General features: G+C 35.4%; 1 protein-coding gene across 1 annotated transcript in view; it reads right to left on the reverse strand.

The window, feature by feature from the left end:
- Positions 1 to 493: 493 nt before the first annotated feature.
- LOC119258081 (lipoma-preferred partner-like) overlaps positions 494 to 27,742 on the reverse strand; it is a 28,632-nt gene continuing 1,383 nt past the window's right edge. The window contains exon 2 of the mRNA XM_037526589.1: positions 494 to 1,213. Within this exon, the coding sequence (XP_037382486.1) occupies positions 509 to 1,213 (705 nt within the window). The 3' untranslated portion in view covers positions 494 to 508. The remainder of the gene's footprint in view (positions 1,214 to 27,742) is intronic.

Genomic DNA, 27,742 nt, shown 5'->3' on the forward strand with positions numbered 1-27,742 from the left:
TCTGAAGAGGAGTGACTCTATTCCCCTAAATCATATACAGTGTTATAAACCAATATCCCCTCAATAAAAAAGTCATATTTAATTCAAAATAAGTAAAAAACCTTTAATATTTATAAAGAGATGTTGCAGGTCTATTTTTCTCCATGTAAATGCAACATCTAAGTGTGAGCATGTTTCTGATCCAGAGAGTGAAGCTTTAACCAACAGAAGATAAAGAACTGCAAGATATTTTTTCCTTCTTTCCCCTAAATTGTTTTGAGGCACTATAGTTAGGAATGTCATTTGAACAATTATCTTTCAAAATTGCACAATTAGTTGCACTTAACACTAAACAGTAACCGTATCGGTGACATATCCCAATATCAACAAAAGGATCTCCTTCCTTTTCTCCTTAAACTCACACTTCCTTGGGATTGAACTTTATGAAATGAAAGAGTAACTCATATATTTTTGCCTTAGGCTCTGTTAGTTTGAGAAACAAAGGCTAAGATAAGCACTTCTGTATTCCCTATGTGAGCACATTTCTTACCTTTGGTTGTGGTGGTGGTGCACAGGGTGCTGAAACAGGATCTGTGATATAAGTCTTCTTGGGACCACCAACTGGATACATTCCGGTAGGGTTCTGGTTCCCTATTCCAGAAGGAGTATATCCTTGTTCCCGCTTCCAGGTATTTGGGTGATTTGGTTGACCATAAGCTGGGTCAGGATCATTCTTGACCCCATAGCCAGGACCTGCTGGGCAATAAGCTTCATAATATCGTCCTTGGTTGGGGGCATACCCATACCCAGGTTCAGGCTGAATTCCTGGTTGTGGAATATATGTATAATCCATGCCGCCTCGTGTTGAAGGAGGTGGACACTGTCCAGGGATAGAAAATGGTTGAGTATTATAGCCCTGGGGCCCTGGGCCATAAAACTGTCCTGATGAAGGAGCAGCCATGTAATGAGAGCTGGGCTGGGCTGACTTCACTTGCACATTAAAGGTAGGTCTTGAAGGAGTGGATGCTGTAGTGTAGGAGGCTGGAACTGGCTGAGGCTGAGGTTTTAGTGTTCCAATTGGAGTCACAGGGATGGGTCCAGCCTGGGGTGCAGGCTGTGGCTTCAATGTAGACTTTTTGGTAGCTGTTAGAGGAGGTTGGTTTGGTATGACCATTCGCTTGTGTCCTGTGACAGGGGTGGACACTGGAGGAGAGGCTGTTGAACTGGTAGAGCCCTAAAGTGGGAGAAAGAAAAAAATATTAATAAAAATAAAAATACAAAAATGAATATTAATAGCTACCAATTAATATTGTTGTATTAACTCCGCCAAATATAAATAAGGCATGGTTTCTGCTTCTAAGAATTCACAGACTAATACAAAAATCAGTGGCATTTCTGTATACTACTAGTGAATAACCCAACAAGAAAATTAAGGGAACAATTGCATGTATAATAACATCAAAAAAGGAAAAATAATCTTAGAAATAAAGTTAACCAGAGATATAGGAGACTTATACATTTAAAAGTACAAAATATTGCTAAAATAAATTAAAGAAGACACAAATAAATGGAAAAAATCCACTTTGTTAGATTAAAAGACAATATTATAAGGATTTTATTATTTTCAAGGGGATATAGATTTAGTGCAATTTCTATAAAAATCCCCAAGGCATTATTTTGTGAAACTAGAAAAAAATCACCCTAACACTCATATAGACTCTCAATACACTCTAAAAAGCCAAAGCAATCTTGAAAAAGAAGAAAACTGGGGATGCCACATGGTCAATCTCAATACTTAACACAAAGCTACAATAATCAAACCATTATGGCAATGGTATAAAGACAGAAATATACATCAGAGGGATAGAACAGAGAGTACAAAATTGACATACACATGCACTGATTTTTAAAGAGGATGCCAAGATCATAGATGTGGAAGTCTTTTTAACAAATGGTGTTGGGAGAACTGGATATCCAGATGAAAAATAATGAAGCTGGATTCATTTTTTTTTTTTTGGTTTCATATTGGACTTTATTGGGATTCATTGATTTTTAAAGAGGATGCCAAGATCATAGATGTGGAAAGAACAGTCTTTTCAACAAATGGTGCTGGGAGAACTGGATAGCCAGATGAAAAAATAATGACGTTGGACCCTTAATTTATACCATATACAAAAAGCAACTCATAATTTTAGCTGTAAATGTAAGAGTCTAAAACTGTAGAAAGCTAAGAAGAAAATACAGGGAAAAGGAGGAAGCTTCATGGCATTGAATCTGGCAGGGACATTTTTGATCTAACACCAAAAGCTCAAACAAAATAAAACATAAATTAAACATGTAAACTCAATCAAACCACCCAAAGAACAAAGACACAGTCACCAAATTATAAAAGGAGGCACTAGAGGAAAAAGTTCATGGACTGGGAAGATGTAACAAAAAAAGAGTAAAATGGGGTGCTGAACCCCATCTCTGGCACAACCAAAGAGATGCTAAATTTTAGATCAAAGATTCCTGTTAACAATTGATTTACCAAAGGAAACTCAAATGTAGACTCCTCTTCCTTTTATATCTTCCTGATTTTGTATTTTTTATTCAGTTCACAAATACTATGCTAAGAATATCCTAAGGACATAAAAATAAAAAGATCTCACTGCTCAACTGCGGGAGATTATGGTTAGGATAGGAAATAAAGCTGAAGGAAAGTTTAGGAATTCAAACATTCATCATCAGGCTTTAGTTTTTTGGAGATCTGCAAATATGCCAGTGGCACAATGTTTTAATTTTGTTCTGAGTTACTATGATATAGATTTTTGCTACAATAAATGAATAACTGTACCCTAAATTTGCTATTTATTAATTCTCAAGTAGATTATAGTCTGTATAAGAAGAGAAGATGCAAAACTTTATATTACTCTGTCATTTACTCAAACCAAGCCAACAGAGAGATGTTGCTCACAGATGTGAGAGAGATGTTGCTTTTCCTTACGCCCACTCCCCATCTTCATTACTTAAAATTTTTCATCTGAATTTTGTTAGGGTAGTGATGTTTCTATTTGAAATAGTTTCCCAGACTATTTTGCAGTGAATTGTTATGTATTACAGTCGTAGCCAATGAAATGTATGCAAACATTCTGGGAAGACTAGGGCTCTGGCATCATAAGCAATCACCCCTTTTCTGTTTTCTCTTTCCTTTTTCAAATGTAGTGTCTGGCTGCAGAGGCTGTAGCTGTCTGTACTCTGGCAAAATCTAGAACTTTATTGATTCAGATATATAGCTTTCTGGTGACCTACGCTGATCCAGAGATGAACATTAAAAATTCCCAGGGACATTTGTTCAACATTTCACTTCCAGTGGTTTTCAACTGGAGAGGAAAGCACCCACCGAGCAAGGGAAGTTTGGAAATGAGTGGGGATAATTTTATTGTTACAGTGACAAGGAGATGCTCTTATCATGTAGGTATCAAAACATATTAGTGTGAAAACCCTAATGATAATAGTGCCCTTGTTGAGAGACACTGAGGGAAGAATCTTGAGTTACATACCTTCTTCCAGCTACCTGGTAATGACACTTTCAGTGGCCAAGAATGGACACTGGTCCACTTTAGGATCTCTCCTCTGCTTCACTTTCTTGGTTCAGATAACTATGCTCTCCACTGGTCTCTCTTAATCTAGAGGAGATGATACTTCCGAGTCTGCTAGATCAGAGTACTCTGTGCCCTAATGACTAATGAAGCCTAATGAGTTCTCTATACCCAACTGGGCCTATTACAGAAGCCTCTATAAACAAATTCCTTGTGCCAGTTTCAATGTTCCATCATGTTTTATTAGGATACTCTTACATATTATTTGTGTTATTTGTAGTTTCTAGGAACTTTGTAATTCTAGATTTAGTTCTCTACTAAGTTATAGGTGACTGTTGTATAGTCATTTTTTTCCCCTGTGTTTATACCAGTCTTTCAAGTGGCAAAGTTGCCAAGCAAGTTGAATATTATTGTCTTGCTAGAGAAGCCTCATTCTACATGGAGGTGGTGCCAATAGGACCCCCAAAAATGGAGGTGGTTCCAACAGAACCCCCCAAAAGAGATAAGTTTTCCCAGTAGGAGATATATATATACATACACACACACACACACACATACACACACACACATTTATATGGCCTTAAAATTCTTAAAGACACTGATATTCTGCATTAGAGAGCATGAAAAGGTAAGTTTGAATTTGGAAAAAAATTAAAGTCAGAATTTTCTAGTCAATCATAATCAGTCTTAAAACATGTCTGCAAAGATGGCATTGAAAGAAAGAATAAGGTTTTTCTTCTCTCTGATGATTCAAGATCAGCAGAAACCTAGAGTTCCTATTTTGAACATTTTACAAACTCAACTATAAATGGAGACAGTGACTGAGTGACTAGGCTAATGATAGGCATAGTCTCTGCTGCAGCTGTAAAGAAATCTGCCCCCAAACAGATACTTCGATAGTCACATGTTTTGAACATGAAAACCAATCACATTCATAAAGCAAACAAACAAGAATTATGTACACCTAACTCCTTAGAAGCAACTTTTTTTCCCCACAAATTTCTCTTTCTTTTTCTTTCTTGGTAAATACATGTGTGTACACACACACACACACGCACACACACACAAACTATTTAAATATTCCTACAGTCTTTGAAGGCAGGCATCAGGGCACAACTGCAGGTGCTGCTGCTTTCTTCTAGGAAACATCCCACCAGTACAAATCTCATGGAGGAATGAGGTTTCTCACAACTTTATTATGAATTCTGCTCTGTATGTGCCGGCATGTTTCTGAGTATTTTCCATATCATAACTATGTGTGTGAAAATAGCACATTTAGCTCTATTTTTTTCCTCTACAATTTTATATGCTTTACCTCATTGGAGGTGGAAGGGGGTAAAGAAGAGGAATAATTTTATAGCATATTTATTTATGTTCTTCATGGTTAAAGAAAGCTATGGCAACACTTTCCTGGCCCACGTAGCAGTCAATTAAATACATAGTGAATCTTTTCTATTTACTGGATTAGTTGGTGCTTCCAAGTATTTATTTTTGGCATTTCATTTTTTTGTTTTTGCAGGAATTCTTGAAGTTTTATCATGATTTAACATTTTCATTTTGAAAACTAAGCACATTTAGAAATTATGCTCATACAGATATACATATATGTGTATATCTGTATGGATTTATATTTTTTTCTGAAATTTGAATCTCTGTATAACATCTTCTTTATATAATCATGTGTCATTGGGCACTTAGGTTGTTCAGCTCTTGGCTATTGTAAATAATGCTGTGATAAACACGGGGGTGCATGTAACTCTTCAAATTAATGTTTTTGCATACTCTGGCAAATACCCATAAGTGGATTTCATGGAATTTCTATTTTTAATATTTTGAGAAATCTTCGTACTTCTTTTCATAATGGTTGCACCAATTGACATTTCCACCAAAAGTACAACAGCACCATTCTCTCCACACACTTTCTCACAGGTGTGAGGTGGTAAGTCATTGCTGTTTTGATTTAAATTTCCCTAATAAAAGAAAATGAACATCTTCTCAGGGTATATAGTAAGTTTTTAAGTTAAGTTAGGAAAAAGTAAAACTATAAGTGACAGAAATCAACCTATCAAATTTATACAAAGATTTGTCACTTCTAATAGAAAATCCATAGGCAGTCAAGAACTAATATGTAGAATCAACAGTGACAACTGGAACTCAAGTTCTTTGTCATTTTCTGCTAGAAGTACAAACAAACAGTAAGAGAAAACTCCAACTATTAAAAGGACATGGGGAAAAGTCCAAAAAATGTTAAATGAAGATGTAAATGTCAAATTAAAAACACAGAATGAGCACTCAATCATATGTGCAGTACAACTGAAGCTACACAGAATGGTTTTCCCATACATACAAGGACTTGGAAAACCATGGAAAAAATGATGATTGATTTGTTACAAGACAGGCTTAGGAATATTTCAACTTCAATTTTATTTTTATGAAAATTGTTAAAAGTTATTGTAACAAGACCTGATGAACCATTTCACAAAGCAGACAACTATCTACTTTGTATATCACTATGGTAGGGGAAACAAGCTAAAATACCAATTGTTATTGAAAAACAGAATAGTAGCAACCATTCGTGCAGCATTTACTTTCCACACACATGTTGTATGAAATGCAATTTATACTTAATCCTCACAAGCATCATTGAGACAGGAACTATTAGCCTTATTTTTCAGCTGGAGATACTAAAGAGAAATTAAGTATCCAAGGTTACATGGCCTACAGGAGGCATATCCAGGATCCCCAACCAGGTAGTCTGGTTTCAGAGTTTGGGATTTTAAAAATCATTCTACATCTCCAAGTAAAGAAGGAGTAAAGTAGACAACACTAGAGGTTGAGAGGATCTTCTCAGTCTATGTATATTTTTCCTATTTTAAGAGATGTGCTATCCAGATGTGGGTACAGAACAATATTTTTCTGCTTGAGAAAAAAAATCCTAGAGTAAATGATCAATAGACAGCAAATGATATCATGTTGATATCTGGGAGACAATTAAGTAGTGTGAATTGTGCAAAGCTAAGACATTCATACTCTAAAGGCAACTGCTACCCTGTACCAGCTGACAGGTGCTGCATGAAATAAGGATTGAATGCTCCTTTCCTGACTTTAAAAGCTTGGTTCATTTTTATTTTATATATTTTTTGCAAACACCTGGAAGCCAAAAGATTTCTTCAGGCCAAATGTAGTACATACGGTGCATTCTGTAACTTTCATTCTAAGTTAAAGACATGGCAAATAGAAATATCACAGAGAAGACATTCAATGAAACTGAAGGTTGTATACTAGATCTCAGAACAATGACAAAACATTCCATCCCTCCCTGTGTAGAGTGGTATGGAAAAGTCACATTACTTCGCCAGATGACTTCTCATCAGAATAACAAGAAAGACTTAGAGTACTTTTTTCTCCTTTTTCTTTCAAACAAGTAGCCATTTTCTCCAAAGTATTTTCATAACCCAGACGAAAGATGAGTTTCGGGGGAAGAGGGGATACCACCCACGTGATTCTTATTTTTCTAATTATATTCTTCTAATAAGGAAGACTTTAGGGCATTCAGAATCCAGTGATTCCAAGAGTAAATTATAAATACTTGCAATGAGTTTCAATGGGCAATAAAAGTTTGGTCTCATAACTTAACAATTAATCATTGGATAAATACATGGATAGACTTGGTTTCTGAGTTTGTACAATGAGGAAAAACATACAAATAGAGCTAGCTTACTTCAGTTATAATGCCATGTATTTATTCTGCTCAATAAAAATTTTCATCAATTTCTCCAATTCCATAACAAAGGAATAACTGAATTTTGTTCTTGAGATCTGTCTATATCTATTTTCCATAACTCAGGGCTTAATAAACACTGCATCATTCCATACTCACACAGGACATTCACACTGTCCACAAGATAGATGAGCCCATGAGCTAGAAAACAACCTAATAGATTAAAAGTATAATAGAACACAATACAATACATTTAGAAAAGAATTTCTCAGATCTGATTACACAACAGAATGATTCAGGACTTTTTATATACAAATGATCTTAGACCCATCCACTCGGTGAAATACATAAATTAAAAACAGGAAGGAGCAAATGATTCTCTATTGAAACCAGATTTTAGAAGCACATTTGTAGGTGCTGTTGTTAAAGAAGGGTAGGGGATCCTATCTGTAGTTGGAGCTACCAGTAATGCCCAAATATTTTCAAAAACAATGGTTTACCCACATTGTTTCAAAGGACGGTGTTTATATAATTAGACTTCGGAACTAATGCAACGTTTGTTTCTATAAACATCTTGTGGACACTCAGTCTCTGGTTGATTTGGTGATATGGATCAGAAATTCTCACAAAGTCCAAATCTTTTATTTATAGAAATTTAGGCTAAGTAATAACCATAGATATAAATCTTTAGCCTCTAGATATATACATAGTAATTTAATTTATGAAAATGAAAGACTATAAGAAACAGTCTACATGAGAATTGTTTTTCTTTAAATATAGAAGATTTACATAATGAAATAGTATCTGCATAATGGAATATTATGCAGCATTGAAAAATTAATATATATCAATGGTCTTTCAAAGCAATGCAGTAATTTCACTCTTGGGTCTAAACCAAAAAGAGTTGAAAAGCAAGCACTTGAACAAATATCTGTGTACTCATGTTTGTAGCAGTGGGGTTCACAATAATGAAAAGGTAGAAATAACCCAAATGAACCCTGAAATGAATCAATAAACAAGATTTGGTATATACATACAATGTTGTATTATTAAGGCTAAAACAGGAAGGAAATTCTAACACAAGCTAAAATATGAGTGAATCTTGAAATTGCAATGCTATGATGAAATAAACCAGTTATGAAAGGACAGACACTATATGATTCCAAGTATATAAGGTACTTACAGTGGTCAAATTAATAGAAATATGAAGTGGAATTAAGTTATTGGTTGCAGGAATGGGGCCAGAGAACAAATATTTAATGGTTATGGTGTTTCCGTTTAGGAAGTTAAATAAAATCCTGGAGAATATAGCAGTTATGGTTGTGGATGTACTTCATGTCACCAAACTGTTCTTAAAAATAATTAAGATGGTGAATTTTTATGCATATTATACTATGCTAAGAACTAAAGAGAAAGATAATAATAATGAAGTAAGCATTTTGAAATCATGTTAGAAAACAGTGTTTTACATCTGTTAATATGTACGTCTATATTTCTCATGCACACATATGTCCATATACAGAGAAGGATTTGTTTTCAAACTGATAATTGATTACTTAAGGAAGTGATTTTTGGGTATTCTGTATTATTTTCTGGTTTTTCAAAGTTTCTAACATGACTACATACCACTTTTTTGATCAAAGAAAGTTTTATATCTATCTATATATATACAGTAATTTATGTGATTTGTTTTATATATATGTATGTGTGTATGTATGTATGTATGTACGTACGTATGTATGTATACATGTAAGAGAAAAACATTACCTCATAAGCGATAGCTGAAAACTGGTGAATGGTGAAAATGATCTCAAAGATGACTTTTGAAATTAAAATTACAGTATTATAATTGATGCCACTGAGTTCAGAACATTGCTGCTAATACAGACACTACTAATACACTAATTTTCAGTCCTTGTTAAACATCTAAGTTACACACAAATGCACACACACACACACACACACACATACACAAGCCTCCCAAAGAATTCTTGTCAGAGAATAAATATCTCACTTCCCTGCCATATATGGCACTTGTTCATTTCACAGTGCACTGCTCTGCAAACACGTACTACAGCGAGCGAGGGGCTATTCTTAATAGCTTCAGAGGCAGAAATAGCAAAAACAGTGTGGTCTGGTGTGACAGTCCAGAACAGTTTTGTCTTAGAAGCTTTTCCATTTAATTAATTATCACAACACTTCTGAACAGTTATAAGATATTCTGAAGACAAGCAGCTCCCTGGACCATTGAAGACACTAATACCAGTATGTCAAGTGTTTTCCCAACAATAAAATCAAGTCAATTGGGAGCACCAAGATGCACCTCAAAAGCCCTCATTTTTTAATCCTTGACTATTAAACAGAGAAGCAATAATCTAGGTCAGGCCTACACTCGTATTTTCATAAAAATAGCACAGCATCATGTTTAAAGCAAGAAACCCAATATTTTAAGGAGTGCCCCCCTCCGTCATATTGGTCAAAGGAGAGGATATGTTATCAGTTTTGGATTTGAGAGATTTCTGAGGCTTCAGTCTATATAAAAATCCCTAGGAAGCAGTATACTGAGTCCTAGCATGCTGGGGCTGGCCCCGGATAAAATGCCATTTTGATGAGAGTCACATCAATCTGCCTGTGTTCTAGGATCCAGGAATGTAGTGACAGAAGAGCCGATTTTCAAAGCAAACACTTTCATATATTGACTCATTCCCTCAAAGATCTATGCCCTATTCTCCCATCAGACCAGGGGAGTTAATGAAAAGCACTGAGAATTGAGCCAATTAACCAAGAAAAAAATAAAACAGAATTTTGGTGAGAAACTGATAGTACAGGTGAAATTTTACATGACTGGTTGCACTGGAAGTTAGAATAACTTGGTGAGTAAACTGACAATGAAGAACCATTAAAATAGGCCCAAGATTTATTAGGAATTGTGCATTTTCAAAAATACTAGAGAATGGTTAAGGAAGTCACAGTGTACTTATCTAACAGAACGTTGTACAGTGGCAAACAAGGGGACCTGCATTCAAAGCAACAGTCTTTTAAAAAATAAATAAGAGTAAATATTTATTGACAAAGACATTGTAAACCAGTAATATTTTAAGATTAGGGGTATCACAAAGACATTTATGAATTGAATGTTTTAAATAGGGTCGTGCTATTTTTCTTTTCCTTGGTATTATAAAGAAGGCTGATGCAGCTCTAAAGTACCTTCAGTCTTTTCATTCTTACTAACTTATTGGTACCCGAGTTTCATCCACTATCATTAGTGCCCTGGTATAAATATCATATGTATGTATGTAATAATAGTGAATTATTTTAATATTTTATATATGCATATACATATACAGGTTTACATGCACAGTTTTAAAACTAACTTCTTGCTGTCCAGTCGTGTACTATGTATGTTCCAACCAGGACATTTCTGAAACCCAAATCTGATCACTGCTGTCCTTCATTAAATTTCCCAAGGTACCTTGTTGCTCTTAGGGTGATGTATGAATTCCTTCCTGATGGAGCCACTACTTTGCTTCCTAGTCTCCTCTCTAACTTCCTTCTCTTAGAAATTGATGCTCCAGCTATTCTGTGATTATCAGACTTGAACAATTTTCAATCTGTTCCCACCTCTCAACACCTAATTAGTGTTCAGGTTTCAAATGAATGACTCTTCTGGTAAGTTAGGCCTGATTCTCCAAGTGATAGAGAGTGTTCATCACTGGTATCCCTTTAACAGACCATACTTTCTTTATGATAACTCTTGTCCACTGTTTTGGAATCACTTCTTTGTACTCTTTTCCACCACTTCTTTGTACTCTTTTCTATTCTTAATATAGGCAACACTTTCATATTTCTATTCAACTTTCTACCTTTAATGTCTAACAAATAGATATGGTCTATTTATTCCATGAATGAGAGTTATGCAATAATGCATTATTGGCAAATTCTATGAGTGATATTGAGTAAAACAAAACAGTAATGGCAGCAGATGACTAAAATTTTACTTTCCCCATCAATTTTGTGAAGCCAAACAGTTATTCATCTAAGTATTTGAGTGGAAGCGGGATCTGCAATTCAATTTAATTTTTTAAAAAAAAATCACTGAGTTATTAGTGCATGCATTTTAGGTTTCTTAGTTGTAGGTAATAGGGAATGTGGTGAGTGGTCAGTAGTTTTGGTTATAATCCACTACTATAAAAGAACCAACTATTCCAGTCTATTACTACTACTCTGAAGTCATTAAAAGACCAAAAGATGAATAAAAGGGTGGGATCACTTTTCTAAGGAAAACCCCAACTCCTGTTGGGATTTCTCATTATTGAAAGTTTGATTGTCAAAAGGAGAAGTTAAAATGTGACCACCTTTGAGATCTGGACAGAGTAATTTGGGACAGATGTAGGCACAAAAGAATTTAGGGCAAAGAAGAAATAAAGTTAACTTATTTGTACATTATTAAAATACCTAGCATTCTTTATAGAAACATGGAGTTTTAGAGCTTGAAGGATTTTTGCTTATTGAGGTAACATTGGATTACAATACTCCATGTGATTCACAGGTGTAGGATCACACCTCTTCAGATTTTGAAAATTAGACATTTCCACCTTCTCAAGGAAACAAGGCTCAGCAAAGAATCGCTCCAAGTGCTAAGGCATTGATTGGTCAGATTTAGATTGCTATTTTCTATTACCTAAGACCAATATTCCCGTTATCAAACAAGAATGACCGGACTTAGTAAGAAGCCTCCAAAAATGTGGCAAAACCCATCTTATTTTTCAACAAAGGTGAAGCTCAGTGCATAGACACCAGGCAGCGTGCATGGAAATCACCATCAAGGCTGAATGGGGACAAGTTGGGTTGCTGTGTTTTCATGCAGGAGTTTCCAAAATAGTAATGGAATTCAGTAAGGGAAGCCACCAGTGTGAGCAAGTGTCTATATTTGCTTCAGTGGAAACAAACAGACCTCCGTTCACATATTTCCAAAGGAATTTAGGTGACCGAAAGCAAAGCAAAAAAGGAATAGGTGGTTTGTTACAGTCCATAGAGGATTCCATGAGCAAAATTTGCTAAGACCTACTAAATATTTCAAATAAAATATGGAAAGGATACCATATTCACAGTATTAATCTCATAACAAAATCACTAGATTTCTGCTCAGTATTTTTTTCTTTTGATAGAAAACATGATCATTTTTTTTTTTTGCCTTTGAACTTCATCCTTATTATTTTTTTTAATTAATAAATTTTATTTTTATATTCCCCATACAATTGCAATCCCCCATCTGACCCCAATCCCTCCCCTCCCGCCCCCCACCCCCCAAAAAGTGTCTCTGGTTCATTTTTAATGGCCGCTATATTACTACAATCCAGATATACCCCCTCTGCATCATATAATGAATGGGAAAATTTTTTTTTTCTTCTCCTAACATATTTGTTCCCTGAAATGGAGGCTGTTTGTCCACTCATTGTAGATGGAGAAAGGGGCTGAATCACAGAAGGGTAATTTCGGAGGAGAGAACACTTTTGCCACTGAGAAGAAAGAAGGGGAGAAAATGTTTTCATAAAAAGCAACTATTAGGGACAACTAAGAGCTCTATTCACTGAACCTGTACATATCCCTTTATCCTTGTAAAACAAGCTATGGAAGCCCATAATGACTAACTGCAGTAAAATTACTCATATTCTAACTTTGCATAATCACTAAAATGTTTCTGGTTTTTTAACCCTCCCCCTTCAACAATTCTGCACTTTTAATTTTTTTTTTTCAACCCAGCACAAATGGTTACAGCAAACGAGTGTACCAGGCACATCTGCTGTTCCAGAAAGAATTCACTCTCCTGTGCCAAATCCACGTCTATGGGAAGAAGTAAAAATAAATTGTAAGCAGGTTCAGCAAATGCCCGGATAAATCCTGCAATGACCACATGGGATAGATTCATTCCTAGTAGTTGATGTGGCCTGAAAAAGGTGAGGCAAGGGATGAGTTGATCTGGAAACAAAGGTTTCTCTCACACCTGTCTTTGTCACTCAATCACTGACTGCACAATCAAGGTAACCTCCCTTCTCGCTTTCTCTGAGCAACTATTTAAATGATAGGATTGTGTTTACAACCTCAGAGGTGAGGGAAAATTGGTAAATTATTTTGCAATGTCTGAACAGTCCTCTTAAAAATAACAATGACAAGCGCATCAGTAGTTCTAGTTTAAACGGCCCTCCAAACCGTGCTTTGTGATTTGTCCACTTATTTTTGAAAGCTTTGCTGATGAGTCTGTTTGGCATTTTAGATCATGCAGTGCAGCAAATGTGCTAGAAGTTGGAGTAGAAAAGAGTGCTTTCTCTTTTGTAGACAGACACCGGCAATTGGAAAGTGAGGATTGTTTTTGCAAAAGACCCCCACTATTTGACTAGGTAATATGGTGGCCAAGCATTATGCAACAGTAAGGACAAGCAAAACAAAGGCTGAAACCCTTCATCAGCTGAAGGGTGCAAATGACTGAGGGCATGCACCCATTTGGGACTCCTCCTCCAGTGAGCATCCTTCTTATCATAAAATGAATAGTATTTTAATCTTTATTCTTTCTTTTTAGAACTACAAGATAGAGAACAGAAACAACTTCAAAAATAACTTTTTGGCACACAATTTTACATTAGGACAACAAGGTGTGAAGTCCTAGGTCAATACAAATTTTCTCGTGTTGTTCTTTGGGACTCAATGTCCTCTTTATAAGGGGAGTTGGCTGGAAGAAATGAAAGATATCTGTTAATTCAAAGCATCTAAAGAATGCCTTTGATTTCAGATACTTTCTGATTTCTGAGGTCCTTCTCAAACCTTGAATACAATTTTCAAGGATTTTTTGGTAAACTCAATTTGTTTTTAAGATTTATTTATTTATGCATACAAGAGCTGGGGCACAGGCCAGAGATTGGGGGAGGGGGAAAGGATTCATCAGAGGACAGAATGGGGAGAACAGGCAGACTGACTGAAACACACTGCTGAGGGGAGCAGCAGCGGGTGAGACAGGAGAGGTCTGCTCCACCATGTGGGTTGGTCCCTGGCTGGCCAGTGATGGAACTCATGCTGCAGAGGTTGCAGATTGCTTCAGTGTGGTGCTTAACCCCCTGTGCTACCAGGGAGGCCCAAACCCAATGTTTGTTTTTTGTTTGTTCATTCTAAAGATTTATTTATTTTTTTATGGAAGAACTAGGATATAGGCCAGATATGCAGGGGGTGAGAGGATTCACCAGAGAATGGGAGCAGAACAGGCAGATTTACTGATACTTTGCTAAGGGAAACAGCGGGCATGACAGGAGAGGTTTGCTGTATCGTATGTGGGTCAGCTCCCTGGTTGGGATTGAACTCAGGCCCTTGTGGTGATAGCACTAAGACTCAACCTTTAGGCCACCAGGGAGTCCCAGACCGAATATTTGTATGTTACAGAATGATTAACCCCCTTATAATGTTAAGTGAAAATAACAGGAAATAAACTTGTACACATGGCATGATTAAAATCTAATATTTAAGTAAGAAAAAAAGGATATTAGGAAATAACTATTTTATTCTTTTTCCTTCATTTTATTTTATAAAATGAGCATGTATAGTTACATTGAAAATAAAATAGTATTGTTTATAGAGAAAAAAAAATTCCCCAAACACATCTTTTCACAAATAATTTCCACTTTTTCAAACCATCAGAAACAAATATGATTAGCTGTCCCTAACTATATGACTTTACAATTCATTTTTAAAGAAATGGTGTCATTTATACAGTCATTGACCATTAACTGACCATCTTCTAAATTCCAGGAATTGTGCCAGCTGCTGGGTAACAAGTTATGGTTCCTGGCCTCAATGAATTCAACTACAGTCTGGGGAAACAGGCAGAAAACCAGTGGAAACATCTCAGATTCCCAGAAGTCTGACAAACTCTATTTGGAATACAGTGTTCAACGGCAGCCCATTCATTTTTTAAACAGAGCTGAGTTCCAGCCAAAGAACACTGGCTTAAGAAACCGAGGGCCAGGGGCTTTCATTCTCCTCTAACTACTGGATGACATTAGGCTAGTTCTTGTTTTCTATGTTACTCAGTTCCTTCCCCCACACAGTCAGGACTGAGAACACATCATACTTCACATGAGCAGCTAAATTTGAACTCCCTTAATGTGTTTTTCCCTCAATATTGCAAGTTCCTTAGATAAATGCCACCTAGGTAATACCTATACACACACAAGTTTAAGAACAACTGTTCTAAACTATACAGCTCAAGCATAGGGACCATGCTCTAATATTCATCTATTTATGCTTCCACAGTACTTTGAATGTGGTAGCACAAAGCAGCCTAACAGAACATCACTGAGGAATGAATGCAATAATGAATAAACACTCACCATGAAGTTATTCCCCCATTTTTTAAATTGTCATTAGACTAGGTATGTACATGTATGTGGAGGAGGGGAGAGAGACAGAAAATGCCCTTGTGTTCTAGGATGATTGACATAGAAATTCAAGAATAAGCATGCTTGGTTAGAAAAAGGGAAAATCATGGGGGGAAAATTGCAAAAATACCATGTTCTGAGGTATCAAAGGTATATAGAGCTACTCATTTTATTGTTGGATTTCTTCATTCAATACCCCAGTAATGAAAACAAGCAAAAAAAAAAAAATAGCAAAATGCAACTTCTCAGGGATACTATGCATAGGTGGCAGGCAACAGTACTATGTATTTTACAATTATAAAGTGTTTAACTTTGTACTTGTCCCTGTGTCACTCCATGATTTTAATATTTGAACAATACAACATTCACTGTTTCATAGAGTTGTGAATGATAGTGTAGTTGGGCTCTCATGCAAGGCAGTTTCTTCATTAAAGCAGCACTCTGTTTATTGTGGAAAATCGTAACCTTTAATAAATAAAATGGAAAACAACCATAATTCAACACCTAAGGAATAATTGTTAAATTTCTAAACTTTTTTTCTATGCATTTACATGTATAGTATAGGAAAGTATTTGTTTGAGTGAATGTGTGAGTGTGTGTGTGTGTGTGTGTGTGTGGTTTTAAGATGGGTATGGTGTTAAATGTCAACCCCATTTATATGCAGTTTTGTATTTTCTTTTTAACATATCATAGATGACAAATTGTTTAATTCTTCAGAAAAGCTGCTTATGATGTGATAACCAAGCAGTCAATGTGCTTTAACAGACATGAACACTTAAGCGCAATAACCTAGTATTTATTATACATATTTAATTGCAAAACCAAGTCCAGGATGCGAAGCATTAAAATTTTCCCACTGTCCTGAATTATACTATACACTCTTCACAAAGTAGTTTGTTTCTGATAACAAAGATTTGAGGAGGTGCACTGGTATATCAAAGTACCAGGCACATACTTCTCACAAAATGTCAACTCCCCACCTACTCACTTCCCATGTATATCAGATGATCTTCTTTCAATCAGTCACACTATACACATGCAATTCAGACCCATGACAAATACCTCAATGTTAAACCCTCTGATATCAAATTCCAAAAGCCTTGTTGTTTCAAGACATTTGATATTTGAGATGGAACATCTAAGAGCATTAATTATTAGTTATTTCTATTATTACCATTATTACCCTTCTATCTTTGTAACAGGATGATTTTAGGAAACTAAATGCAGAATGTCAGGACCAGGGCTGTATTGAAGAATATAAATCTGGAAGCCATATGCTTATGAAGAGCATAAAGGGAGTCAGACAAGAAGCTACCACAACCATCTAGGGAAGAAACAATGAGGCCTTAATAAGGCACAGGGTTTGAAGAGGAAATGCTCCTAAATCAGTGCTAGGAGACTCATACCTGCACAAACTCTGTCATAGCATATGTTTTTCTAGCATCGTTACTTTAGACAATGACATTTCCAAATATGAATATGTATAGAACAAATGAGATCCACTGGTATGGTTGATTTGGAAATCAAAAATATGTTGGAAACGAACTTTGTTGAGACAAATACTAAGCTGAGGAAAAGAGAAACAGAATCATGGAATAAGGCTTACTTACAATGGAAGGCCTATGCTCTAAACTTAATTTGAAATTAAATGACATATACATATTGTAGTCTATGGCTCCTTTAAGAGAGAGGGTAATTTGCTTCTTTTGGGAAATTCAAATAGTGCAGTGGTTATGCACAGGAACTTAAAAAAAAGGCTAGACATTTTTGCGTGGAAACACAGCATATGTGTCCAAGTGACCTAAATGATTTGACTTCTGTTCAAAATTCAAAGATACAATCTTCTCTCTAATGCTTGGCATCATCTAACTATGGAGATGACTATGTAAACCTCATGTCAACAACAAACCCCCCAAATTACTGTTTTATTTCACATATTAGTTTGTCTAAAATAATTTAGGTTTAAACTGAGATTTGGAATTAGGAATGAGCACTATATTTGGCTTTGTCTATATAAAGCACCACATTGTTTTCCAATGGTATTGAATCTTACAAATTGAGGGTCTCAGAGGTCATGAGCAGTCTTAACAGAACTCAGTTCCAGGAAGCTAGCAATTCTGACTCTGCATTTCTAGGTGTCATCTGGGTAAATATAGCCACACTCTTCACCACTCCCTAGTATCCCCAAGCAGAGGCCAGGAGGCTGCTAACCATTTATCTCCTTGATGGTACTATGGTTTGTCCTCTAATGAAGGTTAACGTAAAATACATCTTTTGTAATAACCTTGTCTACTTAAAAAAATGAACGACTATCTGCTTTAAGAAATATGGAAGAAAATGGAGATAATTCTGCTATTAGACAAGAAGCATCTAAAAAGAGAGCGAATAGAGCCTAAAATATTATTATGAAACAAGTCACACTTTTGACTTGTCTCAATCACTTACCTGGATCAGTGATATTGCAAATTACTGCCCTAGATAAAATGATTTTTCATTCTACACTGACCAACCAGACAGGTTCAATGTAACTTTCCGTGCAGTGCAACAGAAACAAGAATGCAACAATGCTCTCAACACTGACAAAGCAATGACAATAACAGAAAATGAAAATAAAACCAATAGCAAAACCTTCACATTTTCAAATGGAGTTAAACAGATTGTTTGGTGTGTTAACAAATTTGAAGAGGTGTGAATCTATACCCCTAAATCATATCTCGTGTTGTAAATAAACCAACATTATCTAAAAAAAATATATTTTTATATAGTCAACTTATAAAAAATTAAGTCTAAAAGTCTTTACAAACTCAATTAACGAAATATCACAACAAAATTTGTGAAATTGTAATGTTTCATGATTTTATTTAAGCAACTTTTAAAATATGATCAGTACGTAAATTTAATGAACAATAGATAATTTTTAGCCTTTTATGTTTCCTGTGCACTGTTTACAATAGCTAAGCTTTGGAAACAACCCAAATGCCCAAAAATAGATGACTGGATCAAGAAGATGTGGTACATATACACCATGTAATATTACTCAGCATTCAAAAAAGATAAACACATGCAATTTGCAGCAACATGGATGGCGCTGGAAGGGATCATGCTCAGCGAAATAAGCCAGAAAGAAAAAGAAAAATACCGGATGGTCTCACTCATAGTAGGAATCTAGAAAACTTAAATAAGAGACCAGGAAAATGAATAACTATAAGAAAGTGAAAATCAAAATCAACAAAAAACTATGAACCAGAGACAGTCTATGAAGGGTGGGGGGCGGGGAGGGGCGGAATTGGGGTCAAAATAAGGGTGTTACAATTGTATGGGGAATATAAAAATAAAATTTATTTTAAAAAAATAAAATAAAAAATAAATTTCAAAAAAAAAAGAAATAATGCAACAAGACCTTTATTGCAGACTATAGGATGTTAAAACCTTACTTCAGAGCATAATATTTTGAGAGACATAGCAGCATTACAGTTTTCAGAAGGTAACTACTAATGTATATAATACTCATGAACATAAAAAATATAATACAGGTGCTTATAGTTCCTTGTGTAGTGTTCATATATCTATACATATATCTATATATATATATACACACATACATACACTACATGTATGCAAATATTCATTTTATCTAATTATTCATTGCTAAAGAACATCATTCATATAGTAGATATGACCTAGAAAATCTATTTAATAAAGAATTTTCTGTTCTTTTGCAAAACTATTGAGAGCTAAATGAGGGAAGGATACAAGAGGAACTCACATTATTAAATGGCCCAAATGTACTTATTTTTGTTCCTCCTAATTTTCTGATATTTGCCAATTCCCAGAAATGACAGGATAAATGCAAAAATAAAAGACTGCATCATGTACATTCAAATTGTCTCAAATCAGATATATATAGAGAAAGGCATTTCCTTCTAATCAAATAAGCACAGTAGATCACAAGGCTTTTTGCAGTACAGGGAACTTCATCACAAGTTCCCTGCAAGGAGCTCACATACCAGGAAAAGTGATGAAACATACCAGTAAATGCCAATTCACACAAAAGTTAAAAATGCTAAGTAATATGGAGGAATTATTGAGGTTTCAGATGGATTATTCCCACACTGACAGGTAGAGAGTGCATATGAATTTGTCTTGTGGGATAGAATTAGAACATACACGCAGATTCATGCTATGTGTGCATACACAGCATCTGTGATACAGGAGAAGAAGGCCGATTGTTTTTCAGCAAATGATGTCAGCAGAGGCACAGACAAAGGATGGGACAAGGGAGAACAAGTTTGGCAGGAATTTAATAACAGCAGCAACATACCATGAGCCAGTTTTTAACTCAGTGCTTTACATAGAGCAAAAGGAGTCTATTAGTATCCCCATTTTATAGATGGGAAAACTGAGATCTAGTGAAACAGAGTAACTTGTCTGAGGTCAGAGAATAGTCTAATCCTGGTGTCTGAATCTAGCCTTCATGGTTCTGCTAGTCACTTGTACATTAGTGTGTTTCTGTTAGTCATTTGTACATTAAAGCAAGTACCTAAAGCAAGACTGCAAAATTAGATCAGGGCAGATTGTAAAGGGTAACATCTGTCTTTTATTTTAGTTGACAACTAATCTGATAGAATTAAGGGATAGATATTAGGGCAAAAGGAGGACAGGAGACGGACATTCAGTGCTAAGAAAAAAAAAATGCATCGCAAGGAGAACAATTACTTTCTGAAGAGAGGGATGGTTGTTTCATTAAGAGTAAGGACACACACACCTCTGATGCAAATTAATTCTGTTTAGCTGAGGGTGACATTTTTAAAGTCTTGAAAAAGGCAGTTTACGAAATGTTTTATTAAAGTCTTATTATCATAGTTATATACACTATTCTGTACGTACAAATGATCTCATTTTAAAAGATAATATTATTTTAAAATATCAAAGTTTTTCCTCCATGTGTGGTGCCATTTAAAATTCCTTCCTCAGAGGACAACCAGGGGAATTTAATTATCATGTTAACACATTGTGAAAATTAAAACAATATCAACAATGGCCACAGAACCAGAAGCATGACCTCCCATTCATTAGAAAGCATTACAGTCCAATGTATTGCATACTCAAAATTAACATTTTTGTGTATTGAGTTTGGTTTTTTTAGGGAGTTTAAGAGAGGTGGTACAATGGAAATAGGTGAATTATCCCCTAAACCTCTTAAGTAGTATACCGCGAAGCAAAACATTTATTTTACTTTAAAGGAAGCAGAACAATACCAGATCCTACAGGATTCCTCACTAATTTAAAGTCTTGATTACACCAAATCAGATAAGTCTGGTCATCAATCTCTTCATCTAAATTCAAAATTCAACAGACACACAGCACATAACCACTTTAGGGAAGGCTGTTTCAAACACACTGCCTTTTTATTAGTCTATTACATGAAAATTATGGTAATTTGTTAATAAAGTTATGGAAACAGGCCACATTATTAATTGTATTGCAAATGTAATATTTAATTAAGGATACATTATGTTGTTAGCATTTAGCATCTGGCACTTGGGTCTTGCAGGCCATGTAGAATAACAACATGAAAATAATCACAAGAAATGCCCTTTTATGTACCAGTCCTCAGTAGAGTCAACTTTCTTTAGAACAACATTTAAGGTCCATTATATGTTGTGGAAAATGTTGAGGACGAATGGAGAAACTCACCAGCAACAGGCACAGATTAAATCACCAGCATTCTGAGGACCCATTTCTCTTAGGAGAGATAAATTACTTTTCTATGAGCATGTTAGTGAAACTTGTCTTGCTCTGTGGTCCCTCACACATAAACTCAACTCTTTCTAATGTTTAAAATAGACATTCCAATGTCTTTTATTAGTTTAACACCAAGTTTTCTTATATATGCTTCTCATCATTTCCAAGGTTTCTTTCTTTTTATTTATTTTATTTTATTTTACATCATGGTTCATTTTTCAGTATTTTTTTCCACAGGGCAAGGTTCTTTTCTAATATCCATTAAACCTAGTCAAGGGTGGACTGCTAGACCTAGCTTGTGGTGCTTCATCATTTATTGCACTTGTTCCTCACAGGGCTTCATTCTCCCATTGAACAAGTCCTATCACATTACTGTTGCTTCATGACTACCTCCTGGTATAAATATTTTAACTGGTATTTAGTTAAGAAAAACACATTTCCGTAATATCTATAGTACCTTTTCTTTTGAAAAATGTCAAATCAAAGTATTCCGAACTTAAAAATACTGCAGGCAAGAGAAGACAGCTTATCTGAACAACAACAATAAAAATAAGCACAACAAAAGAAAGTTTCTTTCCTTCTGATTTAAAAGCTAGTCCGTGTTACTATGAAAGCTAAGACAAAGAAGCATGTAGTCATTTCAGTGGGTAGCAATGACCTTGGCTCTATGGGAAAGTATAACATAAAGGATCGCCGCATCTCATCCTGCCTCAAGGACATTCCCTCCAAAATATTACACTCTTTTACTGCAAGAGACAGCCAGGGACTGTACATAATGGCATCTTGGAAATGGAGAAACTGTATACCATGTTAGTTAGTATATGCTCTCTCCATAGGTAAATAAACATACAGATAATGTGTGTATGTGTGTGTTCACATATATTTCATACATATTTAATGAAGGAACAGAAATAATCTTGGCAATTCAGATATAAAACAAGTGCATTTACATATTCTCTATTTTTTGCCACTATGAAATATCCATATAAAGATACAGTAATAGTTAGCAGGTTTTCGATTGTAAATGATTTTGACATTTTCAACTTCAGAAATTTAACACCTAGATTTGTAGCCTGGGGCAAAAGTGGTATGTATATCTAAACCTTAGAACTGAAGGAAGGATGGCAAATGCCCTGTGCTGGTCCCTTAGCTTAAAGAAGGGGCTTTTTCTCTGTCCTTCCCTCTCTACTGTGGGCAGTGTTGTCAGAGCTGTGAGAGAATTCTCCCATGAATCCACTCAGTTGCCAAGGAAATGGCTCAAGCTCAGAAGTCAGTCCTCAAAAACAAGGAGAGGAAGAAGGAAAAAAGAGTAAAATAACTTGACATAGCCTACTAGCATTAAATGCAGAGAGGTATGAATAGAAAAACGTAAAAGGAAAAAGGTCAAACCCATATGAACTAGTTATAAATTCAGGCATTAAAATGCTAAAAGTAACAAGTTCAATAATCTTTGGACATGCTCATCTACCTTTCTGAGGACTCTGAAAGCTCTAAATGACTCATTGGCTCTCTGTATAATTATAAAAGTTAAAGTATGTCTTGTTATTTATTTATTTATTTGTTCCTTTAGAGTACCAGCTGAAATGTGGGGACCTCTGAGAAAATTTAAAATGCCATGTATAACTGCCAGAACACAGAGGGAAAGTTTTGCATCTCAAAGTCATTTTTAAAATAAAAAAATGGAAGAAAATATATGTTCTAAACACTTAAGGCAATGGTGCTTCATTTCAGCGAAACCAAATAATGTTTGTTCACATTTTCAAGCTGTTGTAGAAATGTTATATGAATGGAATATTGGGGGAGGGAACAATTTTTATCATAGAAGGAAATTAGACCACCTCTAACACTTTAAATGTAAAAAGAAAGTCAGTTGCAGAGATCTGGGATTGAGAAGTAAGATGATGTCAAAAGTATGAAAAAATAAGACCCAAATATAGAAGTATAAAGAAAAAAAAAAAAACAAGTGAAGGAACAGGATGTAGAAATGAATAATTTAGATATAAAACATGAGGAATGAACCATGCCAATAAAGGCATAATCTAAATAGAAAATTCCTGTAATTGTCTTAAGTCATGATCAAATTTCCACACACACAAAGACTAAAAGTTAAAAGAAAAAAAAAGAAAAAAAAATTCTTCCAAATCTATTTTTTTTGTCTGCTCTAAAACTGGAAAGAGAAGCTTACTTTTTAAAGAAAAAAAATCCCTCATTTAATTCTTCTCTTATCATAGAACCTTCTTTGTCAGTTTTAACAGCAGATTAATCACTTTCGCAACCTACGGAAAAAGTTTTCTGGAAAGCATAACAGCCTGCAAGTGTAAATGACAGTATTACTTTTCCTGCAGCTCAGCCGCCTACAAATTCTCTCTCATCCATGACTCAGCATGAGGTAAAAGGAGCTATAAAAAGGGCCACATTTCTTTTAAAATTTGTGAACTTTCTTTCAGTATGCAGAACTGTCAAAAAAAAAAAAAATCCCCCAAAAGCTTGATTAAAAAAAGGCAGCTCTCCATGAAAGCTAGTCAGCTATATATCTCAATTTTTTACCAAATAATGCTGAAAACAGGTTTGTTGTTTTTCCCCATCCCAGACAAACTTATAATCTACGGGGAATCTAGTCTATGTGCATTCCTATATTATATTTATAAAATCATGGCAGCGGATAAAATATTTGGCCTTCTTGAGAGCAAGATTTCTAGAGGAAATACAGACAACATAGAACTTTGTGGTCAAAAGAAGGGACTTGTCCTGGGACTTTCCCTCCTAGTAAAACACCACTTGATTTGATTGAGTAAATAGTTCTCTAGAAGCAGTAGGGCTCTAAGGGAGTCATTAAAGAGGCAGGAAAGTAATAATTTATGGTAAATTTTGAACTATTGAAGGAAAGATGTGATGACTTTGTTGGAAATGTATGTGAACTAGTGAGACAGTCTCATAATAAACATTCATTAAATATTTACTGAGGGCCCAATCTTGGCTAGACACTGTGCCAAGCAGTAGGCAGCAGGCAAGGAAGTTTAGCAACTTCCTTGAGAGATAGGGGAAAAACAAAACAAAACAAAGAGAATGTAGCAATTATCCTGAAATGTGGACAAGATGGCCTAAATGCACACAGGTTAAACAGAACAGGTACACAAACCAAAATTCTGGAAAGAGTCTACTGAAAGTCAGTATTGGACAGACTGGACTAAATTGCTGAACCATAGAATCTAAGTTTGACTATAAAGAAATAGATGGGGGGAATAGAAATAAAGGTAACAGAAGGCAATGATGCTGAAGAAAATAAGCATTGACTGAAAGAGAGGGGGAAAATGCAGTGTTGTGTTCAGAGGATGTTTTTGTTTTTATGATCACGCCAAGTAATGACAAGATCCAGGGTGTAACCATGGAGTGGTGACTGTAGCTGAACAGAGATAAGAGTCACAGGAGACAAGAGTCACGGGAGGAGAAACCAAGAGTAGAGGCCTGACACCTTCCAACAATTCTGAAAGCTTGGACACCAATGAGAGACAGTGAGCCATTTTGCCACGTTGTCAATAAGTAACAACTAGCAGCAATAGATTAGTGGATGATAGCGATGTGGAAGAAACAATATTTTAGTCAAATGTTTGCAACCTCACAAAGCATATAAACATATTAATTGCTACTCAAGTTAAAATATAAGAACTACTACAGGCAACTCTGCTTTATGTAATCTGGAGAATACAGAGTAACTATTTGACAATGTTACTATTCCCAGGGGATATAAGTGGAGCTTTTCAGATCCCTACAAACCTGAGGTCTGTCCACATGTACCATCTCCTACATCCATCACCACTTCCAGTCACCATTCCCAAGAGGGCTCTAGCATTCTCATAGTTCCTCTCTTACATGTTTTCTGCTGTTCCTATTTCTTGCCTTTAAGTGTCCCAGGTTACTCTACTATAGGCATTTGATTTTTTGTACAAAATAGTAGTTCTTTGATGGTCAATTTACGCATCAATTTTGCCACACTACAGTCTCTAGTTGTTTAATCAAACACTAATCTAGGTATAGCTATGAATGTGATTAATGTGGATGTGATTAATGTCCATAATCAACTGACTTTTAAAGAGAAAGATTATTCTAGATAATCTGGGTTGGTCTTACAGAAAATTGAAAAAAAATCTGAGGCAGAGTTGAGGCTTCTCTACAGAATAGATTCTGCCAACTGTTCTTCCTAAAGATCTGTCCTATGGATGCTGGATTGCCCAGCCAGCCCACATGATATATATAATTCTAATTCTTAAAATTAAATCTCTCAATGCATATGACCTTCCAGTTTTGCCAAAACATTGAATACTACGCCACTCTTTTGCATCATCAAATGGGATGATCTTTACTATTGGTAGAAAAGAAACCATTCCTTGTTTGTCAATTTTGCTGCAAGACTAATGTAGAGAATTCTTGCTGCATTATAATCTGCACCCTATACAAGATAGCAAGGTTGATTTTTTAAAAACACCCCTTCCTACCATAAGGTGAGAACACTAGGAATATGTTCTTCCACCCCCATGGGTCTTTCAACAAAGTGGGGACTTCCTGGATTCCTTGGAAGGTTTCAGCTGTCCCACAAGCACAGGGAAGCAATTTTATGACACAGAAAATTACCAAAAATGTCTCAATACTCTACATAAAAATGAAGTCATTAAAAAAGAAACAAAGAAAGAAAAGATAGTCAAACCAAAAAAAAAAAAAAAAAACCACATGATTGAAGGGGCAGAGTCCCTAGTTATTACTGATCTATCAAAAGATTGGTACTTTTATAGGTTTTATTTGCATATAATTAATACTAAATGTTTGGGTCACAATTTCTTAAATTGAAAAGGAGAGACCTATTGAGAAAAAAACACTTCATTCTACTAGTATTACTCTCACGAGAAATACCATAAAATATTTTGATCTTTTGGTAAATAGCTCTTGTACCTGTCAGTTGTATTGCATAGTGGTAGCACAGTTTGTATAAGCCATGATTTGAGCTACACTCAATTCAATAGGGACTTGAAAAGTATACTTAGATTCAGAATTATTAGTAAAGTTAGATCATAACTAACTAGAGTGCTATAATATTTTATTTTCATATCTCAAAATGTGATTGCTTTGTTTTTTCATTGTGGATTATTGGATGATAGCAATGTTAACACAGACATGAAACTGCATGATCCTTCTGATTGGAATAATTTGAAGCACAGAAAATAAATCACAAAAGACAGTAATCAGACATTCTTATTTTACATAAGATAATTGAACTTTCAAGGAAGGCAGATGATTTTTCCAGGGCCAAGGAGATTAGGTGGAACTGGGTCTAGAGTGGTTTCCCAGCTTTTACCCATTTTCTTCCACAACACACTAATGGATAAAACACACTCACATCATATACACATCCATATCCCTTGCTTTCCCTGCCCTTCGCAAAATCCCACAGGATGCATTTGGCAGGATTCAGAGATTGCTTTGGCAACTCTAACACTCCTGGAATCCATTTGCAAATGCTGGTCAGCAGAGCCTGCTTCATTCCTTTTTTGTATTACTCACTAGATAAAGGTTAAATGTATGGGAATTATCATAAGTTTATTTTTATTTCCCATCACCTTTTTTTTTTTTTTTTTTTGGTAAGCGATCATTGACTACCAAGCACAGAAATATATTTCACTGAATGATTTTCTAAAATCAAAATTCCATATGGGCTGGAACTGAGACAGACTTGGGGTAATCAGTTATAATGTTAGTACCATCTACAGTAAACCAGTCAAAGATGATCAGTGTAGGACAGAAATCTTCACCTTTTCCTGAAATCACTTCCAAGGTGACTCTGGATTACCCCAGAATCTCACCTGCTGTGTGTGACAGCAGAGCACCAGCAGCTGGAGATCACATTGTGACTCAGTGAGCCAGGGGGAGAGAGGGTCAGATGAGGAACTAAGTCAGAATTGTAGAACACAAGTCTCAACTAGCAACTACTAAATGTGGTCTCCTTAATTGGAAAGATCAAACTGAAAAAAAATGAGAGGATGACTTGCTAAAATAAGTGTCCTGAAGTTGAGAAACAATATTTCCCCTTAAAAATTCAGACAGACATGCAAAATCTTACTACCTTCACTCTAGATTAATGTTACAAGAGTAAAAAAACTAACAGCACAATTTGAACTGATTTGCAAATATTATACAAAGAAAAAGGTATAAGTAGAGCAGGCATGGTCCTAAGAATGGGGAATAAAATCCATACCCATAGCAGGTAACTGGAGAAAGAAATAAAGTATATAACCTTAGTTAAT

The sequence above is a fragment of the Talpa occidentalis genome, unplaced genomic scaffold, assembly GCF_014898055.3.
Source record: "Talpa occidentalis isolate TD23 unplaced genomic scaffold, MPIMG_talOcc4v2.1 talOcc4.4, whole genome shotgun sequence".
Classification (NCBI taxonomy): domain Eukaryota; kingdom Metazoa; phylum Chordata; class Mammalia; order Eulipotyphla; family Talpidae; genus Talpa; species Talpa occidentalis.